The 25,190-nt window shown below is 46.8% G+C and overlaps 1 protein-coding gene across 1 annotated transcript in view; it reads left to right on the forward strand.

The window, feature by feature from the left end:
• PDXDC1 (pyridoxal dependent decarboxylase domain containing 1) overlaps positions 1-25,190 on the forward strand; it is a 399,349-nt gene that overhangs the window by 237,804 nt on the left and 136,355 nt on the right. The window contains exons 11-12 of the mRNA XM_078663195.1: positions 7,094-7,195; positions 7,594-7,719. Coding sequence (XP_078519321.1) covers positions 7,094-7,195; positions 7,594-7,719 — 228 coding nt within the window. The remainder of the gene's footprint in view (positions 1-7,093; positions 7,196-7,593; positions 7,720-25,190) is intronic.

Consider the following 25,190-nt stretch of genomic DNA (forward strand, 5'->3'; position numbering starts at 1 on the left):
TGGGGCAACAATATTAAACAATGTTTAGCAAAGCAAAGGTCAATGATCATGGGGGTGTGGTCAAAGGTGTGGCTAAAAACTAAGGGCTTCATTTATGAGCAATTGGCGTAAGGCAGCGCCGAAAGTCTTCTTGCTGCGCTGCCCTACGGCAATGAGAAAGGGTAGGAATGCACCGTATATATGAAAATGGTACATTCCTGTCCTTTCCCGCTGTGTTGGCGCACAAATTGTTGCCTAGTGCCAACATAGGCAGGATTGTTTTTATGCAGGAAGGGGCACCTTCCTGCACAAAAACAATCGAAAGAGGCGTTTTCCTCTTTCTATGTGTGCTGCAGAATGCAGCACACATGGAAAGTGGAAATAATGAAGAGAAATTAAAACATTTCTTCCCGTTATGCCTGCTGTGTTGAGGCATACAGTTTTGGCACTGCCCCAGGTGTACATGGTTTTGTAAATCTGGGGCAGCGTTAAAATCCATGCGTGTTGCGTGGGAACACCAACCGCAATGCCAATGGAACGCCTACTTGACACAGAGTAAGGCAATGCAGTGACTTGCCCTGCTTTGTCTTACTCCATATCTGTGAGGCCATCCAAAGCCATCCTGGGTGACTTTGCGTCACCACATAGATATAATTCAGACGCTAGCGCTGCCGGAGCTTAAAAAAAAGTGACACTCCAGCGGCACACGCGTCTCATAAATAAGCCCCAAAATATTTTCTTCGTTTTTTAGAACTTTCACAGTTAGGTAGCTACATATAAAATAATGGATATCTTAAATGAAAAATAAAATGTAAAAAGAAGTTACTCAGTGCAGTGGAGAATAGTGACGTGTAATTTTTTGTGCTACGAGGTCACAGCCTGTGACAGAAAGCACAGTGAATGCGAATGTCTGTATTACAATATTTTAGGCTAAAATGGAGCTTTCAAAATGTAAATTTTAGTAATACCAGTACATAAGTAATGCCATTTCTTTTTTGCAGAACTGTCCCTTCAACCCTCCTCAGAGGTACTTAGCGCTCTGTAAATACAGGTACAATTAAAAGCACGCACTTCACACCCCAGGTATTAACTCTTCCTACTTCCACTGAAAAAAAATCTTTGCAATCACAATGCTTGGAGTGATTACTGCTCCCAAGCATCCTTTAGATTTGCAGATTAGCTGGTAGCTGCATTTGCATTTAATTCAGCCAAGCAACCAAGCAGGCACCCTGGTGTGAAAAGTTGTTTTACCTGTCTGCCCGGCCTCTTTTTTTCACAGCACAGGCGACTCCATTAACTTCAGCAGAAACATTTTACAGATCAGAATAAAGAGTCCCAGACTGTTGTCTTTTTCCAAAAGGAAAAGCACATTTTGGATTCCAGGCAGAAGTTTGGGCTGGAAATGTGCGACCCCCTTTCCATGACTACAGGTCCCCCCTGGGGTCGCGCCCCACAGATTGAAGACCTCTATCTTAGTGACCTGTGACCTAGTACAAAATCCAACTTTAATTTTTCTGCGACTGCTTTCGCTCTCTGTTCTTGTTGATCAATGTGTGAGTTAAAATCTAAATTGTACTTCAAAACTACACCTAAATAACTGTATCCAGGCGCAATTTCCAATTGATCCCCCCTAAGCCATCCATGAATTTTAGATTTCCGATTACTATGGTTTTGGAATATCATATAAATCATTCCTGTCACAATATTCATGCGAAGGCGTTTAGTTGTCGATGAAGGGCAACTAGGGTGAGGTCAAATAGAAATTTATCGTCTGCATAAAAAATTGACGAGATACACAACTGTCTATTACAGAAACTAATGTTTGGATAGCCCTATGATGCTAGGCAAGAAATGAGGAAGTAAAACATTTGGAAACTGTAGCTTCTAAAAAGAATTGAAAAAGTGGGTTTGACTGAGAAAGGTGCATCTGCTGGTAGCAGTACAAGATACTTGGAGATGCCCAGTAAGGAGGAAATGAGAGTAAGAGAAGTGATAAACCCCTTCATAGTTAAAACACCCACAGGAGGATTGAATGTGTTTGTAGCATCTATGAGTCACTCAAGTAGCCCCTGCCTTGGTCCCACATCTGTTCTGTGGTTGTGTCTGCTTCTGTCGGGTGTCAGTATCTTCTGCTGCCCCCTAAGATACTGTTTCACTGGATCGTCCCTCCATGTTTGATAACTTTGAACTCCGAATCATTTACTGGACTAAGGTTTCCCAAGTTGTCAAGGGGTCTTGGACCTCTGTACTCCCTGCAATGCCTATGTTTCCAATCATTGTGATCCTGTCTGTATTGAAGGCTACAAGTTTATTGGTTCAAAAAAATTAATACCACCCCTCCCCCCACTCCGGTGAATGATGGTCCAACAGGGGAGGCACTCAGTCACTCTTATCAATGAGAGATACAAGCTTTGTATGCAAGATCTGATAGAGACTACTAGCTGCAGATTCCTTCACGTAGAATTATCCCCAGGCGTCAGACTGGATCCGGAAACTTTTGCCACAACATCCATGCGCGCCGGGGGCGGGGCGACATCAAGCGACTCCGTCCAGGCATCGTCCGCGTACGTGATGTCAGCGGGGTCTTATAAGCTCCCCCCCAGCGCGCCTATGTCAGTTTATTCCTATTCTGCGTGCAACGCGGATCCGGTCTTGCTGCGGGCCTGTTTTGGGCCCCTTTTTTCCTCATCATTGTCTCTTCTTTTGGGGAACAGTGTGCGAATGCCTTCGGGCTTCAAGACTTGTACGTTGTGTGGAGGTCTTATGTCGGCAACAGACCCTCACCTCATATATATGTGGTGTTTAGGGGAGGATCACAGCACCACTGAGTGTGTGCCAACAGTTGAAGTCGCGACGGGAGCGGCGGATTAACCTACTCTCGGCACGTCTCTCCAGGTCGACATCCTCCCACCGATCAGCCTCGGCAGACTGCTTCAGATACGGCCGTGGTCGTCGTCCTCGCCCTTCTCCGATGTCGCAAGTGCATCGCTCCCCGGTGGGTACGTGTTACAGTTTGTCCCTGGCGGCTGGTGTTCGGCATGCCGGGGGCGTGGACTCTCCCCGGGTGAAGCGGCCCCGTGTGTCGTACTATCCACTGTTTTCCAGTGATGGGGCGTCGAGAGTCCAGATGGAGACATACGCGGCGACTTTGCAGGCCTCGCTGGCGTCTCCTCCTCCTTCCCCTCCTGGGGCATCAGCGGATCCCTTGCCTTGCGCGGGCCCCTCTGCCGCACTGCTGTTGGCTCCTGCCCCGGCGCCGACTGGTTCGGATCCAGGCTTGGAGGATGTGGTGCTGTTGGGGTGCGGCCCATCGGGGGGTCCTTCAGACCACAGCGCCTCTGCCTCACCGCAAACTCCCGGGGGAGTCCCTGTGGTGTCACGGGAGGACGCTGGGGCTCGGGTCGCATCCCCGAGCCCCTCTCGGTCCTGTCTAAGACCGAGGTGACGACGCTACGGCGCCAACAGCTGCTGGACCAGGTGGCGCCACAGGAGTCAGTGGACCCTCCTCGTCCCGCTCTGGGTCGAGGCTGGGCAGGGACCTCTCGCCCTCCTCCGGGCCTTTCTCGTCCCTCCAAGCAGGCGGCTGCCTCATCCGAGGTTGTCGGCCCTGGCGGCGCCATATGGTTTGCCGGGCCACCTCCGTCACATGCTGTGCCGAGGCTGGCGGAGGGTTTCGTGTCACTCCCCTGTTCCCTCTTGTTCCTCCTCGCAGGCGGCTGCCTTGGCGGAGGTCGAGTCGGCGCCATTCCGACGACGCCCCCTGTCCACTTCGGATCTGGCCCGCTCTGGTCCCCGGCGCGGTGTGGCTAAGAGGAGCCCTGTCCTGTGTCTCCTTCGGTGCCGGATGGCATTGCAGTCCTGCCTCAGGCGGTGGACTCTTCGGCTCCGGACAGGCATTGTGTGGCAGATTCGTCTTCGGATCCTCCCTCTTCTCCAGAGGTTGGCTGTGCATATTGGTGTCATCCTTCCCGGAGACTGGCTGCCATGTGGTGTCTTTCACTGGCGTCGTCCAAGGGCGGCTCCCCGCATTTCTGAGGCAGAGATGTTCGTCGGAGGAGCGGCAGGTCCCCCATTCTTCTGTTCCTTCTGACTTCCAGGTCTGGCCTTTGGCCGTCCCCGAAGCCAAGCCGTCCCCGAAGCCTCCGCTTGGCTTCGGGGACGGCCATCTAGTTTGCAGCCGTTGCCCACGGAAGAGCTGCTTTCTCCACCGCGGGGCCCTACGTAGGCGGGTGCGGCCTTCGCTCACGCGGTGTCCACAGCTGTTTGCAGTCTGTGCATGGGTGACCCGATTGCTCACTTTCCGGCGGACCATCTCTTGGAGGTTCTCTACCAGGGCTCTGGTGGAAGGGAGATCTTGCTTCCCTTTGAGGGTTCGCTCATTTCTTCCCTGACGGGGGCTTGGAGGCGTCCCGCCTCAGGGAATCTAGTACCTCAGCACCTTCTGCACTGCCACCTTCCAGCGCTGCATGACCCGGTGTGCCTTTCCCTCCACCCCTCTGCTGCCAGTCCACTTTTGCGAACTGCTTTTCCCTCCCTGCCACCACTGTTGACTCCGCCGTCCCGGGAGGCCTGCTGGCTGGACTTTTAGGGGCGCAACATGTTTGACTCCACCAGCGCGGCCCTTCGGGCCCTTAGCAACTTGTGTGTATTGGCTAGGGCCTCCTCTTATTTGTGGTACTCTGCTGAGTCTCTGGGATCCACAGCTTCCCAAGAGACTGTTCAGGTGGCCTTACAGCATCATGCTTTGGATGGCCGGGATCTGGCAACGTTTATTCTCCGCTCCGCTCTGGACATCTCAGGAGGTGCTGGGCCGGGCCATGGCTTCCTCAGTCTCCCTCCGTCGCCATGCTAGGCTTCGGCACGGCGTGTTCCCTGAAAATATTCAGGAGCGGCTCATTGATCTTCCGCTTGAAGGCAGCTTGTTGTTCCATGCCCCGGCTGACTCAGTCATCCAAAGGTTCTTGGCAGGGTTCCGTCCTCCTCCTCCTCTCCGCTTTATCCTCCTCACTGACTGCTGAGTTGGGCTGGTTCTGGACCATCTTAGGCCGCTTATTCAGGCTGTGGAGTGTGTTTTCTGGCCATTGATTCCTCCTTGGGACTTTGGCATTGTTGGCTGCTGGACGGCCCTTTGTTGACTGTGTGTGTTTTACTGGCGTTGTTGCACAGACTTGGCCCTGAGATTATGCCTTCTACTTTGCCTGGGCTGCTTGTCAAACGTTCCGCGGGGTTGTTTTTTCCCAGTGGCCTTTTTGTTTTTTCCTCTTCTGCGGAAGTTTTTACAAAGAGGGTTCCCATGTCTTGTGACTTAACGTACCCTACGTGGGGTAGTGGTAGCTGTTATATAGCTGAGCTCTGCTGGGGAGTTCTGGTCGCCTTTGGGTGCCTGTTCTCCATGGCGTTTCTGTATGTTGCTATTGCTTCTTGAGGTCATGTGTGCGACCCCTTGTGGCGGTGCGTCCCGGCATTTCCTCTTCTTGCTCGTATCCTGAAGGCTGCAATGCTTCTGTGTTCTTCTTCCTTCTGGCGGCTATGGCTATCAGTGCCATTCTGGCTGTCCTGTTGCCTCCCTTCTGGGTGGGCTCGCCTTCTTTTTCCTTGTTTCCTTGGGCCCTTGGACTTCTTCTCTCTACTTGTTCCTCTGCCTGTCCTGGCATTGGATGGAAGCTCTGTTTCCTTGAGGCAGGGGGGTGGGTAGGGTGCTTCGGCCAATCCGGCCTTGCCCTTGGTTCCTCTGTTGTGCCTGTGTGGGCCTCTTCAGTCTTCCCTCTTCCTCCTACCTCGCTCCTGGGGTCGGTGGTGTTCGGGTTGTGGAGGTCCTCTTGCCTGGCAGGCACGAGGTTACTCCCTGGTCTGCAGATCTGTTCCCTTGTGGGACCCTCTGTCCTGTCCAGGTTAATGGGGTCCTTTCGTAGGCCCTCCTTCCCGGTGGGTATTGTTAGGGTATCTATTCTACGTGAAGGAATCTGCGGCTAGTAGTCTCGATCAGATGTACGAGTTACTTCGGTAACAATGTATCTGGTAGAGACGATTCTAGCCGCAGATTCCTTCACGGCCCGCCGTTCCACCCCGTTCTGCGAGGACCCTTGGGCTGGTCATCGGTACTCGCCTCCCGGTGGAGGGCTGTGTCTCATGTGAGTGCTTTCTTTTGCTCTGGACAGTGGCTCCGTCTTGTTGCTGTTCTGTCCTCCGCTTGGTTCTTTGGTGGATGGGGTTACGGCACTCCAGTGCCCGGCTGCTGCTGAGGAGGTTTGACTTCTATCTTGCCCTCTCCTCCTTTCCCTTCCTCTTGCTGCTGGGGGTCCTGGCCCCTCTGCTACCCTCTGAGTTGGGGTCATCTGGTCGTGCCTCACCCTTGTTCCTTGGGGAGTGGTTGCCCTATCTGTTGGGGTGGCTTGGAGGTTGGTTGTTCCTGTCTGTTTTGAGACTGGCTCCCCTTGCTTGTTTCTGAATGGGGGTTGTAGGCCTGCTACATTTGTCATGGTTTTTTATGCAGGTTCCTTGCCTCCGGTTGAAGGGGGGGGCTGTCTACGTACAGGCAGGGTGGCTGCTCAGGGCTCTGCTCTGTTCCTTCTTCTGCCCCCGCTTTTGGACACTGCAGTATTGCACTGTTCCTTAGGGTGTCTACTCTTTTGCACACTGTTCCCATGCTCCCACAGTTTTTTGTCTGGTGGCTCCGTGTTGTGGTGCGGAAAAGTTCTCAGAAGAAAACTGACGTAGGCGCGCTGGGGTGGGGCCTATGTGACCTCGCTGACATCACGTACGCGGACGATGCCTGGGCGGAGTCGCTTGATTCTGCCCCGCTCCCTGGCATGCAGGGATGCTGCGGCAAAAGTTTCCGGATCCAGGCTGACACCTGGGGATAATTCTACGTGAAGGAATCTGCTGCTAGAATCGTCTCTACCCGATACATCGTTACCGAAGGTAAGTAACTCGTACTTTGGGCAGACACATTGGACAATTTAGTTGAGCTGACTAAATTAATAGAAGAGGTATGACAAATGAATACTGCCAAGAAAGCTCCACTTGTATTGAAAGTGCAAGTGATTATAAATCTATGTTGAATAAAATGTTGATAGTTTTTGTTCTTTGACAGCACTCTTCTTTCCCCTTGCAGGCAGCAACAAAGTGTGACAGCATGACTCTTACTTTAGGGCCCTGGCTTGGTCTCCCAGCCGTGCCTGCTGTAACTCTTTACAGACATGAAGATCCTTCTTTGGTAAGGATTGTTCTACAAATTAACAATGTGTCTAGGTTTTGTTTTAAACATTACTTGTTGTGGTATCCCATTCTGTTTTTAATCAGCTATTTTACTAATTTATTCTTGAGCATGTTTTGTGTCTTAAGTCAATGAAGTAAAAACGCTTCAGGTAACTGATTAGATGTTGAGGCGTGTAAATTATAAAGTTTCTTTCCTGTTAAAATAAATCATACTTTTGCATACACTATGTGGATTTCAGTGTTATTCTTTGTTCTAAGCTTATCAGTTTGTATGAATTTAAACTGCAATTGTTGTTTTTACTAAACATTGAACAATGTCGTATTTTGCACCTTTGACAACTCCATAATGACACACCTAAGATGTTCACCTAATTAATGTTTGTTGTTCTTTTTCAGTCGTTAGCTGCAGGTCTGACATCCAGTCAGCCTGTGGAAAAGCTTCGTGCTCTACCATTGTGGTTGTCCTTGCAGTACCTCGGTCATGATGGGATAGTTGAAAAAATAAAGCATGCCTCCCAGCTAGTAAGTAATATTTCCATTTTGAGTATGTCTTAAATATGTATTCTGCTGTCAGAACATCTTTTTTGTTTTTGCATAAAGCCTATAGAATCCTGTTGTATTCACAATGTTTAAAATTATTAGTGAAACATATGATGGCAAGTTTCATCTGTTATTTTCAAACTTGATTTGATTGCACATGTATCAACCAATTAGAGTACGCATTTACACTTCAAAGGTTAACCTAATACAAAATCGGCTATAATTTGCCATATGTTGCTTTGCCTCTGGAAAGATGACATGAAATCTATCCGTTAGGGATAAATGCGTTAACATTTATCCGTTGCAGCACAATGGGTTATGACTTTTGACAGGGCAGTGTTCCTAACTGTTAGATATTCTTCAGCCTAAACTCTGTCCTTTCTCTGCATGAAGAGGATTTGAGGCGAGCTGAATTATTTTATTTCTGTCATTCCCTGAATCACATGTAGTCTTATTACACCCTTAATATAGTAATCAGTGTGTTGTTCACCTTGGGATCCTGGGCACCCATGATTCTGGCTCCTTATTTCAAATACTTCTCTGTCCTTTGATTGATCAAGTGTGCAGCAGTTAATCACAGGTTCAATTTTACTGTTTGATAGGGGTCACTTTCTGTAACTATCCAAGATCTTTGTATCGCTATACGTTGAAAATTGACTTTGAACATCATTGATCTGATTGCTACTTCTACCTGCAGATTTCTCATCTGTAGAATAACTCCCAGACGTCAGACTGGATCGAGAAAACTTAATTTCTAGCCCCAAACTTCTGTTGGCGGCGGAAGTGACATCAGGTGATGTTCCTGAGGCAATAAAGCCCCTGCCCCTTGCGCATCAACATCAGTTTTCTTTTTTCCATACCTTTGAAGCGGATCCAGAGCTTCGATCTCTAAGGAGTTTTCCCCATGTAAAATTTTCCAAAGCAGGACCATGTCACCTCCAAGGAAATCAGATTTTAAACCCTGTAGCGATTGTGACTCCCAAACTATCATTGCCCCCCACTCTATTTGTTTATGGTGCTTGGGCTCTGACCACAACACCAAATCCTGTACCTCCTACCTCAACATGAACCCCAAGGCCTTAAAAGAGCAAGCAGTCACACGCTTTATGGCAAGCGTCAACGTCATTCCCGTTCTTCAAATGTGCCCACTAAGCATAGAGAGCGCAATAAAAAAATCGAAGAAGCACTCCAAAGGGGGGTTACCCAGACTGTCTCTGACCTCCTACTGGACATTTTTTCTCCGAACCGAAGTTAGTTGAGATTCTAACTGCGATCCACCGCACAGCCCTGCTCCTCCGTTGGGACCGGCTCTGGACATACCTCCACTGCACCTTTGATGCTTCAGTTCCCCAAATTCCCAATGCCAAAGCCAGATTCAGCACCATACCTCAACGGCATGAACAGCATATTCACAAAGGTGATGATGCTGTACAGGCCCCCTTCCGGCTCGATGATCCTGCCATTCCAACCAGTGCTACATCTTCAGATCTGTAAAACACACAAGATGGTGGACGGAATGTTGCACAATGGCAAAACATTCAACCCCAGTCACAGATCTGGGTTTAATCCATCGTTATTTTGCTCACCAAGCCACCCCAGTTCAGACATGGCCATATGCAAATCAGTCTTGACCCTGTGCCTCATGGGAACAGTCCAGACCAAACTGCCAAGCCATGTCTTCCCTGGACCGGAATCAAGCATCCTAGGACCGGTTTCTGGCTATCAGCCGTCTTCAGCCAGGATAGCTTGACTCCAGTGCATCTTCAGATCTAGTATCTTTTATGCACTGCTTTGACTCAGTGCTTCGATTTAAGACGCCACAACTGCCATCATGAAATCGAACAACAGGAGGATACCCGTTAACCCAGTTGAGACCTGGGTAAATAGTATATATAAAACAAGCAACAATGTCTCAACCGGTATTATTAAAGGACAGTTTTTTAAGGCATGCACACAAGTTGCAAAAGGAGAAGACTGGGAGACATTAATAATTATGACAATAAATGCAAAAAGTGGTCTGTATTTAAACAGAAGGAACAAGAAAGACAGAAAATAATGACGGCACTCTATTACATTGAATGTACATGTAACCTGTACAGACTTGTGCACGTTTGTGCTCGTAAAAAACAAGGTGAACGTGCTAGTGACAAGTGAAAAATACACAGCGAAAAAACGGCTCAAGAAAACGAATAAAATTGTCAATATTTACAGGGGACTCTTCGTGGTTCCAATTCATTAGTCCATAGTTAAAGAAGGAAGATAATTTCGTTGAACCACGAAAGTAGCACCAAGGATTGAGCTGAGAGGTTGACGGTGTTTCGACCTATACAAAATTCAGGTCATCTTCAGGATTAGGTTATGCATTGGGTTGTAGAAGGAGGACACCGACTGAAGCGGTTAACCCAATTACATAAGCAAGTTGGCAGCAGTGGGTGACACAACATGCAGTGTGCATAGCCCTAATCCGCCGCGGGAAGGGGAATAAAGCCATTGTGTCCCCGATCTGAAGCAAGAAGTTCTGGCGTCGGGAGCAGGATGAGTGGTATCAACAGTTGAATGTGCGGGCTGCGTGGGTGATGAAGGGCAGGAGGTCTGCCGGGCCAATGCAGGTCATCACCCACCCTCAACACATCAGAGCCTCCCCCTCACTTCTTGAGTTCCGGGCTTTTCGATTTAACAGAGGGAACCACACACCTACTCACCTGCCCAAACGCCTTGATACCTCATAGGTGACTTGTACACTGTACAAATAGACATAACATAACATTTACAGTTGCCATTGGCAGAAACTAAGGCCAACGTTCTTACAGACGTCTTACTGCCCTCATCAGCCACATTTGAACACTTGCTGCCTTTCATTGAGGCGTAGCTGGCACCTGTCTTGGCTGCTCTGGAGAAGCCATCGTCTATGTCTGCAGTAGACAGGCTTGTGGCCTGATGCTACTGCTCAGCCCCAACTGACCTGATATTCCCCTCCACTCACCCATCACCTTATAGCCTGGTTCTCCAGGTGTCCTACTCAGGTACGCAATTGGGTGGCACCGTCCATTTGGTACCATCTGACAAGTAGTCCCACAGACTAGAGGTTTGGGGCAAGAATGCCTTCTTGGCTAAAAGTATGTCCTTAAAATCATAGAACGCAAACTACCTTCTTACCAGGTATACCCATGCGTTGTGGTATATGGCCCAAATGATGCTTTCGCACATCCCTCCAGACACGAAGGACCATTTTCAAGAAGTTCTTGCCGATGGACAGAATGCTTCCTGTCACATTAAGTTCGGTCTTGACACGGCTGACTCCCTTGCACAGGCCATGGGGACCTTCGTCTCAGTTCTCCGGCATGCTTGGCTCTGGACATCCAACTCTCTTCTGACATCCAGTCCAACTTAGATTATTTTCCCTTTGATGGAGTTCGCCTCTTCAGTGATCAGGCAGATTCAATGCTGTAGCGATTCTAAACATCAGGAGCTACCCCACGTTCACTGGGCTTAAGCTTCCACATACCAACATCTTTTCTGGCCTCAAGTTGATGGGGCTTTAGAAAAGATGGAAAAAACACACGGATGTGGCATAATCCACGGAAGAGCTTCAGTCTCTATCAAGCAGAATCTCCTTTCGCCGTTCATTACATAGGGAAGGGTCCAAAACTAGATCTCCAGACCCCAATGCTTCTTTAGTCTTTCCAGATGCAGTCCTATCTGGAAGCGACTCAGAACACTCGCACAGCTCTAGCCTCTCCCAATGCAGTCAGAAGTCAAAATATTCAAACTCTGCTACTACAGTTTCAGACCAACCAATACTTAGGAGTCAGGACTTTCACGCAACTGTTAGTAATGATGGCATCCTGCATTACAATAGTACCTCATGCAAGGTTACACATGCGACCCCTACAAGAATGCTTAGCACAACAGTGGAATCAGTCTCAGGGTCAATTAATTGATCTAGTATTGGTAACCAGCTTCACACATCACTCTCTGCAGTGGTGTAACACACAACTTATCAAAAGGGCGGCCCTTCATCAACCCTGTTACACATATCGTGCTAACAGCAGATTCATCTCTCACAGGCTGGGGTTCCCTTCACCACAATTTGACAATTGAGGGACTGTGGGACAACAAGCACAAAAGTCTTCACATCAACTATCTAGCGCTTCTAGCTGTGTATCTAGCACTGAAAGATTTTCAGTTTCAGCTCAAAGGAAAAGTTGTCTTAGTCTGCACAGACAATATGACAGCTATGTACTAGGTAGAAAAACAGGGTGGGGGGAGACACACTCTGCAACTGTCACGCCTCTCTCAGACCATGTGGAGTTGGGCAATCCATCACAGAATTCATCTTCTGGCAGAGCACCTCCCAGGAATGAACAAACAAATTGCCGACCTCCTCAGCAGGGTGCAACAACAAAAACACAAGTGGGAACTTCCTCCCCAAGTTCTCCTTCCATACTTTTAACAATGGGGATTTCCACAAATCGATCTGTTGGCCACAGTGGACCCCTCGAAATGCCTAAACTTCGCCTCCAGTTTCCCACACCATCTATCCAAAGGCAATGCAGAGGAGTTGACTTAACTTCCAGGGCGGGCGACCTCAAATCTGGGGAATTGGGTTAGAGTCTCGACATGCACAAGCAGCATCCTGTGATTCTGGGCAAATCACTTAATCTCCCTGTACCTAACAAAAATGAATGTGTCCTCATGTAATGCAACGGGTGCTAGTTTAAAGCGCTCTGATACCCGATACCTTAGGGTCAAGTTTGTGCCATATAAAACTCCGTAGACAAAACAAAAAATGCGCTATGGGGGAATTGTTCTGAGATATTTGCCTATGCTTTTCCGCCTCTCCCTCTCCTTCCACTTCTGGTTCGGAAGCTCAGGCAAACATCCCTCGCGCTGATTCTAGTGGCTCCCACATGGACCCATCAACCGTGGTTCACTACACTCTTGAAACGATCAATGGTTCCACATCAAAAGCTGCATCTCAATTTTACTCTTCTCACTAAGAACCATGGAGAAATCATACAGCCAAACCCCAAGGAGCTCAATCTAGCGATTTGGTTCCTAAAGTCATGGTTTGGAACCTTAAATTTGTCACCAGATTGTATGACTATTTCTAAAGAAGCAAGAAAGCCTACCACCAGAGCATTTTGTGCAGCTAAATGGAAAAGATGTGTTGTATAATGTAACAAAAACAATATTGATCCGCTAGATGCCTCTATCCAAAATATTATTTGTTACCTTTTGCATCTACAGCGTGCTGATCAAGCCTACACATCCATCTTTGTTTGAAGTTGCAGTAATTGTTCCAGTAATTAAAGCCTTATGGAGGGCCTTAAGAGTAATACCACCCAGGGTACCTCCTGCACCAGTTTGGAATCTGAACATTGTGCTTACAAGACTCGTGGGTCCACCTTTTGAGCCTTTACACAATTGTCCATTTCAGTTTCTTTCATGGAAGGTTGCCTTCCTCATTGCTATCGCTTCATTAAGGAGAGTTGGTGAGCTACAAGCATTAACCTTAGAAGAACCCTTCTTTCAGCTTCATAAAGATAGAGTAGTTTTTCGCACTAACCCAAACTTCCTTTCAAAAATGCTTTCTGCTTTTCGTATTAACCAATCAGTTGAGTTACCTACAATCAATCAATCAATCATTTGTAAAGTGCACTACATACCCGCGAGGGTCTCAAGGCGCTTGGGGGGGGGGGGGGGGGGCACTACTATGTTCTTCCCTCAACCTGATTCGGTAGCAGAAAGAGCTCTTCACACACTTGATAGCAGAAGAGCGTTGTTTAACTATATTGAAAGGACAAAAACATGTGTAGTACAAAACAATTGTTTGTTGCATTTGCTACACCTCACAAAGGCAATCCTATCTCTAAATCTAGTATTTCAAGATGGTTTGTTAAATGCAATCAAACTTGCTATGCTAAAGCTAAAAGAACTTTATATCTCCTGGAACACATTCTACTCGTAAAATAGGAGCATCTATGGCCATTTTAGGTAACATTCCTATAGCTGACATTTGTAAGACCGCAACATGGTCCACACCACGCACATTTACCAAGCACTATTGTGTGGATATGTTAGCACGTCAACAAGCCAATGTAGTGCAAGCAGTGCTAAAGACACTTTTTCAAACAGCTTCAACACCTACCGATTTGCAACCGCTTTGGGAGAATACTGCTATATAGTCTAGGCAAAGCATTTGTATCTACAGCACACATGCCTCGAACGGATTATGTTACTTACCCAGTAAGCATCTGTTCTTGGCATGTAGAGCTGTACATTCACATGCGCCCTCCCCGGGCTCCTGTACTTGTTGCAGTTCTCATTATTTACATTACATATGCATGGACATCTCTATACTACACTTACTTACTCCATTCTCACCCTCTTGCAGGAAAACAATCTAACAATAGAGTTGATGCCCATGCGCACTATTACCAAAAGGAAGAGTCACCTTACCTTGTGACTGGGAAAGACTTCTTTGAAAAAAAACAACTTGCAAACATCCACACCCAACTCTACATGGCATGAGTAAGCAAAGCATGTAAATCTACAGCTCTACGTGCCAAAAACCGATGCTTACTGGGTAAGTGACATACAGGTAGATTCATCAAGCATTTTTGCAAGCGCAAACGGTGCGAATCGCAAAATTCGGCCGTTTGCGCCCGCAAAAATGGCATTTGAGATTCATCAATGGTTCATGAACTCGCAATTTGAAAAATCGCAAATAATTGCGATTTATCAAATTGCGATCGCATTTAAGGAATCTCAATTTGAGTTTCCTTAAATGCTATTCATGAACCTTTTAAAAATTGCGAATTCGCAATTTCTGGCCGCTATTTACCGCGAAGTCTGACTTCGTGCTAAATAGCGACAACTTAGAAAAGTGCATTTTTCTAAGTTGTATGTTACACACACACATGTCCGTTGGACATGTGTGTGCGCAACATCAGGCTACATTTTCATTTCACCGGTGCTACAGGGTGTCCTTTGGACACCCCTGGCACCCTTGAAATCGCATCCTTATTTGCGATTAGCAAATTGCTAATCGCAAATAAGGATTGACTCCCCATTCATTTCTATGGGCCTTTAGGCATGAATGGGGAGTTATTTGCGATTAGCAATTTGCTAATCGCAAATAAGGAAGCTGTAGAAATCACAATTTTTTTTGCGATTTCTACATGAATCCCGTTTTGCGAGTCTTTAATAGCGATTCCTTAATAATCGCTATTAAGGACTCGCAAAACGGGACAATGATGAATCTGGGGGATAATCCTTTCCCATGCCTTCATGATTTGCTCCTCAAATCCAACTCGCCAGAGATTGCTTTTCACCAACTGCGGTTTATAACAGCCCTGTTTTTGGACCTGGGCTTTTCAATCAATGACCCCAAATCCCACCTGCAACCTTCCCAATGCCTCCAGTTCATGGGGTCGGTACTGGACACCAACCTTCTCAGTGCTATTCATCCTCTACAGAGAATTACAGACATCCAAGAGATGATTCCATCTTTTGTGTCGGATACAAGTGTTCTTGTCCTGAGAGCCTTGCGATTTGTGGGTCTACTGGCTTTCAGCATTCTCCTAGTCATGCACACATATTGGCACATGACGGCCCTGCATTGGTGACTCTGCATGCAGTGACTACAGTACGGGGAGGCATGTTGGATTCCATTGTAATCTTTCCCAGATCTGGTGAAGGAATGAGCAAACCTGACATACAAGATGTCCTTTTCTCCCCCTCTAGCTGTGAGTGTGGTAGGGACAGATGCTTCCACTCTGGGGTGGGATGCTCATCTGCAGTAACTGGAGATCATGGGACTCTGGCCTCCAGAGGAGCAGGTTCTTCATAGCAACCTGCTAGAATTGCGGGCAATTCAGCTGTCACTCAAGGTCTTCCTCCCCTCTATTGTAGGTCTGTCCATCCAGATTTTGACGGACAACACAACTGTGATGTGGGATGTGAACAAGCAATGGAGAGTAGGGTCTCACCTACTTTGTCTAGAGGCTTTAAGACTGGCCTTAGGCACACCTCCAAACGGAGTCTCTGTGTGTCAGAGCAGACATTCTCTTGCCGTTCACGAGTGGTATCTTCTATCAGAGGCACTCCGGGACATTTTCACCGGTTGGGCCCTCTGGACCCAAGTCATTCTTACAGCCCTGGTTTGACAGAGAAGAGTGTGGTACGCAGAGCTCCTGCTCTTATCCACGTGGCCTCCGGTCTGCCTTCCATTCAGCCCGGACCTTCTCTCAGAGTCAGGGGAAATGGTTGTGCACCGCAATCACCGAGACCTCCACCTACATGCCTGGAGATTGTGCGAGGACAACTGAGCTCTTTTCAGCTACTACCGGAGGTGGAAGATGTCATTTTGTCTGCACGTTGCCCCTACACTAAGTAGTCATACTCTTGCAGATGGGCACATTTGTTGTATGGTGCACTGACAATGGAGTGGATCCCTTGCAGGCCAAAGTATCCCAAGTTGCTGTTTGTGCTTTACCAGCTCCGAGAAGATGCGCCTTTGGCATTGTGAATGACTTGTCTGCTTTGTTCTGTCTACTAAATAAGCTATTCTTTTTTAAGTCTCACTTTGTCATGCATTTTCATAATGGCTTAACTAACCTTTTTCATCCAACTGCATTTATAGCTCCTTAGTGGGACTTGAATTTGGTTCTTACTTTTTTGATGGGGACTCTGTTTGAACCCGTACACAGTTGTAACCTTCATATGCTGAACTTCAAGATGGCATTTTTGGGTGTCATCACATCTGCTAGACAGGTCAATGAGTTGCAGGCCCTTAGCTGTCCCCTATTCCAGAAAAGTCAATATGGCATTGTGAACCAGGGCTGATCACTCCTTTCCACCTTGCCCAGTACATTACTGTTCTAACCATCTCCTCCTCCACCTCATCCTATGAAAGAAGGAAGAGGAATGACTGCATCGGTTGAATCCTAGCCAGGCAATTAATTACTAATTGGACAGCACCCAGGAATATCGGTCAGCACAACCAAGTCTTTGTGGGCAATTATGGGGGCCAAGAAGGGGAAGGAAATCCAGAAGACGACGACTATCCCATTGGGTCATCTTCTGCATTAAGACCTGCTACTCGTTCGCCAAGAAGGAGCCGCCTGAAGAAATCTGGATCCATTCCACTTGTGCATTGGCTCTGGCTGTTCCAGTTGCAGAAATCTGTTAGGAAGTAACATGGGCTTCCTTGCATACCTTTACGAAGCATTACTCCCTTGAAACAGAGGTGCACAGGGACTGGCACTTCACTAGATCTGTCTTGCACTTGCGAAATTCTCTGCTTCAAATCCTCTATCAACCCTTCTCCTGGGCAGAGTTTTGCTGTAAAATCTGCTCTACAGATGAGGAATCTACTGGTAGATGTATCCATCAGAAATAAAAGTTACTTACCTGCTGTAACAATGTGTTCGAGGCATATGAGCTGCAGAGTGTACACTTAGCATTAGCTCGCCACCTAGTGTTGGGCTCGGATGATTGCAGGTTGTTGTCTTCTTGGAAGAAGTCTTTGTAGTCACGAGATAGGTGACTCCTCCCTTGGACAATACTGCGCATGGTCATCAACTCCATCCTCGGATTGTTTTTTTCCGCCACTAGGTTCGGATGAAAGTTCTCCGCTCCGGCTAGAAAAACTTTTCCAGCAACTTCGAAGCGTAAAAACTTTATACAAACAATATCGACATCGAATATACTACTTTTGCGCCATCAGCTCCATTCCGGTGCATTGACACGGGCCGTTGGGCCTATCGGCGCCGTGCGGCCTACACCTCATGGACAGGACTCCGTTCAAGAGATGCCCGGTAAGTCGAGCAAAATTCCCTCATAGCGATCATAACGAGGTCTGCAACCTCTGTCTATCGCCAGATCACACCGAGTCGACCTGCACAGCTTGTGCATCCTTCCGATCGAAAAAGACCATTCGGGATCGGAGGGCACATTGACACGAGATGAGGAGATCAGCCCCAGCACCGGAGGACATCTTCGATGACGAGGTTCCACTCGTCCCAGAAGAAGATTCGCCTGATCTCCAGATTGTATCAGAGGCAGAGGACTCACATGACTCGATTCCATCTCGTCAACCCGTGAGTACTCTTGCCCCTGCACCACAGACACTGCCCAAGCCAAAGGCAGCGGTCAGCACTCCGCCCAAAGGGCCCAGTCGAGACTGAGGAAAACGACTACGCCTTCCGGTGCCTCGGCACTGAGCAAACCACACATGCCAATGCCACCTCTTCCATCGGCACCGAAGCACAAACATCCTTTGACCCCGAAGGATTCTTCGACACTGAAGCCAAAACACCCTTCGGTACCAAAAGACAAAGATCCTTCGGCACCCACGCCTAAAGACGCACCGGTACCGAAGCCAAAAATTGTACCGGATCCGAAAGAAGCTCCGGCTCCCTAAACCGTCCGGTTCCAAGAATAAAGATGGAAAACCAGAGTCCGACGCCTCGAAGCCGACGAGACCTGCTTCCACTCCAAGGACTTCAACCTCGGTACCGAAGACTGCAAGGCCTGATTCAGAGTCCCCTAAACCCTCAGACAAGCCTACTAAACCAAAACCACCTTCGACACCGAAAAATTTGCCACAGGACACTGTAACGCCTCCTAAAGCAAAAGACACAAAAAAACTCTATCGGCACCGAAAAAACCGACGCCAAAGAAGGTTGTAGAGGAAGAACAACTGTTTAGACCAGATCCTAAACAAAAGAAGGTCTATATCAACCCAAAAACTGGACATGTGGAAGCTATTCCTCACAAGAAGAGACCAGCAGAAACACCACTTCTATCTGTGGTTCCTGCCAAAAAGAAGGATTGTGCAACTTCTCCAATGCACCCTTCCTCTCCTTTACCTTCTTCCTCTCCTATCCCTCCTTACATTTCACCTAGAGTTTCTCCTGTTCAATCTCCCGCATCATCACACCACACTGATGATGAGTATGATCTAGGTGGGGGGATGACATACCATACCCACATGCATACCCTGTAGATGAAGATATCAATCCAGATACATATCCTACAGATGACGATATATATGAGTTCCCACCACATAATGTTCCTGACATTCCTGATCCTCAGTCCTACCCAACAAAACCTTCCCCTCCGGAAGATAGTATTGGGTTTAATCACCTCTTAAATAGAGCTGCCCTTTACCACGGGGTTTCAATGCACTCTGATGCCATTGAGGAGGATTTTTTACTGGATACATTTGAGCAGTCACAAAGGTCTACGCAAATACTACCCATGATCAAAGGAGTCATTAAACATGCTCCAGAAATATTTAAAGATCCTGTACGTTGTAGAGTGTTAAATCCAAGAATAGAAAAGAAATATAGACCAGCACCATCTGATCCAGTCTATATCAAGGGACATCTGCCACTAGACTCTTTAGTAGTGTCCAATGCACGGAAAAGAGCTAATTCCCAGACTTCTGGTGACACGCCCCCACCTGACAAAGAATCCAAGGTTATTGATGCGTCAGGTAAACGTATTGCTGCGCAAGCTACAAACATATGGCGCAACGCAAATACACAAGCCCTTCTCTCACGCTATGACAGGGCTCACTACGATCAATTGGAAAAACTATTAGAGCACCTCCCAGATCAATTCAAAGATCAGGCAACAGACCTCATACAAGAAGGCAAATTAATATCCAATGCCTCAATAAAATGTGCACTAGATGTAGCTGACACAGCATCCAGAGCAGTCAATACTAGTGTCATACTCAGACGACATGCGTGGTTACGCATTTCCGGGTTTAAGACGGAGGTGCAGACTACCATCTTAAACCAGCCTTTCAATCAAAACCAATTGTTTGGGCCGGAAGTAGACACTACAATAGAAAAAATGAAAAAGGACACAGACACAGCTAAGTCTATGGGAGCGTTACAATCCACACAGACTAGAAGTTCTTTTCGTCGCTCCTTTGATAGAGGAGGCTCCAAGTAAACCGGAGCAGATACAACATCATCTTTCAAGACGCACACACAAACCTCCTCTAGCAAAGGCTTCTTTAGGAATGTATGACATTACAACGCATGCTTTTACCACGCATGCTGTTACGACGCAGTTTTTACAACGCATGCTGTTACAACGCATAGCGCTTTGGGGTGCTGGATAGTGAATAGTTTAATGTACTATTCCAACTCCAGTCCCCGTGGATAGTAGGGAAGGTGTTGGATAGTAAATTAAATCTATTCCCTATCCTAGAGCGCCCCCGAGCGCAATGCGTTGTAATGGTTGCGTCGTAAAGGCACTGCGTGGTAAAAGTTGCGCTGTAAAGGATGTTTCCCCTTCTTTAGAGGAGGATACAGAGGCAATAATAATAAAGGGAGAGGTAGAGGTAACAACAACAACCGCTCCTCTTCCACTCCAAAACAGTGACTTCCCTCTGCTCCCCCAACAGCATTCCACTCCTGTAGGGGGCAGATTATCATAGTTCCTACCTGTCTGGAACTCCATCACTACAGACAGGTGGGTTAGACAGATTATCCAACATAGCTACTACCTAGAACTCACAGCAACCCCCCCAAACATACCACCCAGGCAGCGTCCAATGTCTACAGACCATCTGACTCTGCTTCAACAGGAAGTTCTAGCGCTTCTACAAAAGGATGCTATTCAATTGGTTCCTTTAGAAGAACAAGGAACAGGAGTTTACTCACTGTACTTTCTAATCCCCAAGAAGGACGGGACACTAAGACCAATTCTCGACCTCAGGCCCCTCAACCATTACATACAATCAGATCATTTTCACATGATCACTCTGCAACAAGTACTCCCCTTGCTGCAACAAGGCGATTTTCTTTCAACACTAGATCTAAAGGACGCCTATTTTCACATTCCTATACATCCTGCTCACAGAAAGTATTTAAGGTTTGTAATAAAAGGACAGCACTATCAGTTCAAAGTCCTTCCATTTGGGGTCACAACGGCACCACGAGTGTTTACAAAGTGCTTAGCAGTAGTAGCGGCACATCTCAGAAGACAACCAATACATGTTTTTCCCGTACCTCGACGATTGGCTCATAAAAGCCAGATCATTCAGTCAATGTGTCCAACACACAAATCAGACAATTCAAACGTTGCACAACTTGGGGTTCACAATAAACTACACCAAGTCGCACCTGCAGCCTTCGCATGTTCATCAGTATCTAGGAGCTACCATAGACACATCTACAGCTCTAGCGTATACCAGTCCAGCCAGGATACACAGCATTCAGGCCTTAGCCTCCATTTTTCAACACCAGCAGTCTCTCCAAGCCAGAGTGTTCATGAGACTTATAGGCATGATGGCATCTTGCATCTTCATAGTTCCACATGCAAGACTGCAAATGCGCCCATTACAAGAATGTCTAGCACAACAGTGGAATCGGCTCAAGGTCAGCTCACAGACCTGGTGTTGGTAGACAGCCGTACGTATCGCTCTCTGCAATGGTGAAACACCAAAAACTTGACAAGAGGACGGCCGTTTCTCAACCCGGTTACACAAATAGTGCTCACGACAGACGCATCCCTCACAGGATGGGGAGCCCATCTCTTACATTATACCACACAAGGCCAAAGGAACAACCAACAAAAACTGTTCCATATCAACAATCTAGAGCTGCTAGCAATATTCTTAGCACTCAAGACGTTTCAATTACAAGTACAAAACAAAGCTGTCTTAATCCGGACGGACAATATGACAGCCATGTATTATATACAAAAACAGGGGGACACACGCTCTCTGCAACTGTCCCAGCTCGCACAGAACATTTGGAGATGGGCCATTCCTCAAAACATACATCTGGCAGCAGAACACCTTCCGGGAGTTCACAATCAGATAGCAGATCTGTTGAGTCGGCAGTCACAACAGGTTCACGAATGGGAAATACATCCACAAGTTCTTCAGCCATTCTTCCAAATATGGGGGCATCCACAAATAGATCTGTTTGCCACCCACGAAAATGCAAAATGCCCAACCTTCGCCACCAGGTTTCCACACCCACGGTCCGAAGGCAATGTGATATGGATGAATTGGTCAGGCAGATTTGCGTACGCTTTTCCGCCTCTCCCACTCATTCCACAACAGTCTCTCAAACTAATACTAGTAGATCCCACATGGGCACGCCAGCCATGGTTCACCACACTACTAGATCTCTTGCTGGTTCCACATCAAAAGTTACAGCTCACACCCTCCCTGTTAACACAGAACCATGGAGAAATAATACACCCAGAACCAAACCAACTGAATTTGGCGATCTGGTTCCTGAAGTCTTAGAGTTTGGTTACTTAAACCTACCACCAGACTGTATGAACATTATTAAGGAAGGTAGAAAACCCACTACCAGAGCGTGTTATGCCGCTAAGTGGAAAAGATTTGCAATATATTGCAAAAATAATCACATTGATCCACTGGATGCTTCCATCCAAAATATCATTTGTTACCTTTTACATCAACAAAGGTCCAATTTGGCTTATTCTTCCATATGCCTGCATCTTGCAGCAATTGCAGCCTATTTACAGAATAGGCAACATCTATCTCTCTTCAGAGTACCTGCAATCAAAGCATTCATGGAGGGATTGAAACGAATATTCCCACCTAGGTTACCACCTGCTCCTGTATAGAACCTAAACATTGTCCTTACAAGACTCATGGGGCCCCCTTTCGAGCCTTTACACAAACGTGAATTGCAATTTCTAACATGGAAAACTGCTTTCCTTGTTGCCATCACCTCTCTCAGAAGAGTTAGTGAAATACAAGCATTCACAATACAAGAACCATTTTTTCAAATACATCATAATAAAGTGGTTCTCAGGTCTAATCCTAAATTTCTACCAAAGGTTATCACTCCTTTTCATCTAAACCAATCTGTAGAGCTACCTGTGTTTTTCCAAAACCCAGACTCTGTTGCAGAAAGGGCCTTACACACCTTGGATGTTAAAAGAGCTCGGTATCTTTCTCTGCTCCACACAAAGGCAACCCCATCTCTAAGCGGGGGATTGCCAGGTGGATTGTAAAGTGTATACAAATATGCTATCAAAAAGCTAAACGTACACTAACAATTCCTCCTAGAGCGCACTCCACTCGCAAACTGGGAGCCTCTATGGCTTTCTTAGGAAATATACTACTAGGACATATGCAAGGCAGCAACATGGTCTACACCACACACCTTCACTAAACACTATGGTGTTGTTGTGCAGGTCAAGCAGCAAGCGGCAATGGGCCAAGCTGTGCTTAGAACACTGTTTCAAACTACTGCAACGGATACAAGCAACCACCGCTAGGGGAGACACTGCTGCACAATCGATGCCAAGTGTACACTCTGCAGCTCATATGCCTCGAACGGAAAATGCTACTTACCAGTATGCATCTGTTCTTGGCATGTAGAGCTGCAGAGTCGTACACGCCCTCCCGCCTCCCCGGGACTTGTATCCATTCCAGTTCTCATCTTACTTAGATGCACACACATGGACATCCTTTCTCTTTACTTCTACTAACTCCATCATTTCCCATCATAGCGAAAAACAATCTGAGGATGGAGTCGATGACCATGTGCAGTATTGTCCAAGGGAGGAGTCACCTATCTCGTGACTACAAAGACTTCTTCCAAGAAGACAACAACCTGCAATCATCCGAGCCTAACACCAGGTGGCGATCTAATGCCAAGTGTACGACTCTGCAGCTCTACATGCCAAGAACAGATGCATACTGGTAAGTAGCATTTTCCTTCTGGTGGATTCTCAGTTTACCTGCAGATCCTACACCGACTCGCCTGCCTGCCCATTTTGATGGATGAATCATAGGGGAAGTTAATAAGATTTCATCTTGTAAACATGTTGGTAGTGGTATCTCTCATGGTTTTTAGCTCCCTCTTGCCTCGAAGGTTTGGAAATATGGAGGAAAACCTGGCGTAGATGTGCTGGAACAGGTGTTTTATGCCTTCTGGGACGTCGCCTAATGTCACTTTTGGGACCGAGGCCAGCACCCTCTGCTGGTGGTATCACAGCTTTTTAAGTTTTCTGGATTCAGTCTGACTCCTGGGGATTGTTCTACAGGTGAAGAATCTGAAAATACATGGCGTATACACTTTTTTGTAGGTTCATCTCCAGTCAATGGAGCAAGTTTATGGTTGACTTCATTTTGTTTTGCTTTCTCAGGTTGAGACACATTTGAGTCACTGATTTTGAAGATTTTGCAGCTTGTCGAAGTGTTTGGTGGGCTGTTGTAAATGGTTCTGTATTCTATGCTTGCCATATTCAGGGCTCTTGTTAACTCTACTCTTATTAGGTGGCGTGGGAAGGTTGTTCAGAAGTATGTCTGCTTGTATGTTCCTTTAACCAGTGTGTCAATTTGTTGAATGAACAGGTGTTTGGAATCCAAAGTTCCATACACTTCAAGCAAGGCAGATTGATAATTTTTTAGAATATTTCTTTTGAAAGGCAGTCAGCCAGCCTGGTCTCCCTAAAGATCAGATTGTCAGTCATGGTCATGAAGCTGCTTCCACTGGTCCTAACTGAACTTGCTTGCTCAATCTATAGGGGAATTACAAATGAATGGTTTAATCCTAAAGAAATCATTAAAAACTGACTCCTTTAGAGGGATTTGTTTCTGAGCAAGAAATTGTGATTGGGTAGACAGGAATTGTACACAGTGACACATATGTTCCCACCATCTCAAAGGATTCCAGTACTCTGAAAATATGTTAGTCTTGTTGTAGTAATTGTGCAAACAAAGCAAACACAAGGAGGTGATGGACGGAGCGCCAAAACTTTTCAGACACCCCCCTCCCCTGCCGTCACAGATCTGGGTTGAATCCTTCATTGATCTTTAGCTCACTTTGCCACCCCAGTTCAGACCCAGCCAGATGCAAAATAGTCTTGACCCTGGTCTTTATGGGAACAGTTCAGACTGAACTGCCAAGCCAGGTCCTCCCTGGATGGGGAAACACGTTCTAAATTCCTGCCAAACTTCGGGTAATTCAGTTCAGCTGGTTCTTCTGCAACCTATCACCTTGTTTCCTATGGCTATTGATGTGGGAAATACTCCTTTTCTTGGGCCCTCCCCACTTGACTGATCACTGTAAAAACTTTCCTGGGAGAATCCGAGGTGGATAAACTTATTATTATTTTTTTTTAGAAAGTTTGGTCAAACTGCGCCAAAATGATTAGTGAACCAAAAAGCACTCTTGCTATGGAAACTCTGAGCTAATCAGTAGTACCTTCTGTTTACCAGTACAAGTAATTCTTGTCTGCTATGCGATTTAAAACCAAAAAGGACGACTATGCCTTTTATGAGCACTCCTGCCTGCTAGGGGGAACCCTTAATATTCTATTAAAGTTGTATGCAATGGTTAGTTTTTTTCCATTTAAAAAGTACATTTTTTATTGTAAACATATGTTTGCCATGTTTAGGCCAAGGCATAATTTTGTGCCATATGCTTGCA

The sequence above is a fragment of the Lissotriton helveticus genome, chromosome 10 (genome assembly GCF_964261635.1).
Source record: "Lissotriton helveticus chromosome 10, aLisHel1.1, whole genome shotgun sequence".
NCBI lineage: Eukaryota > Metazoa > Chordata > Amphibia > Caudata > Salamandridae > Lissotriton > Lissotriton helveticus.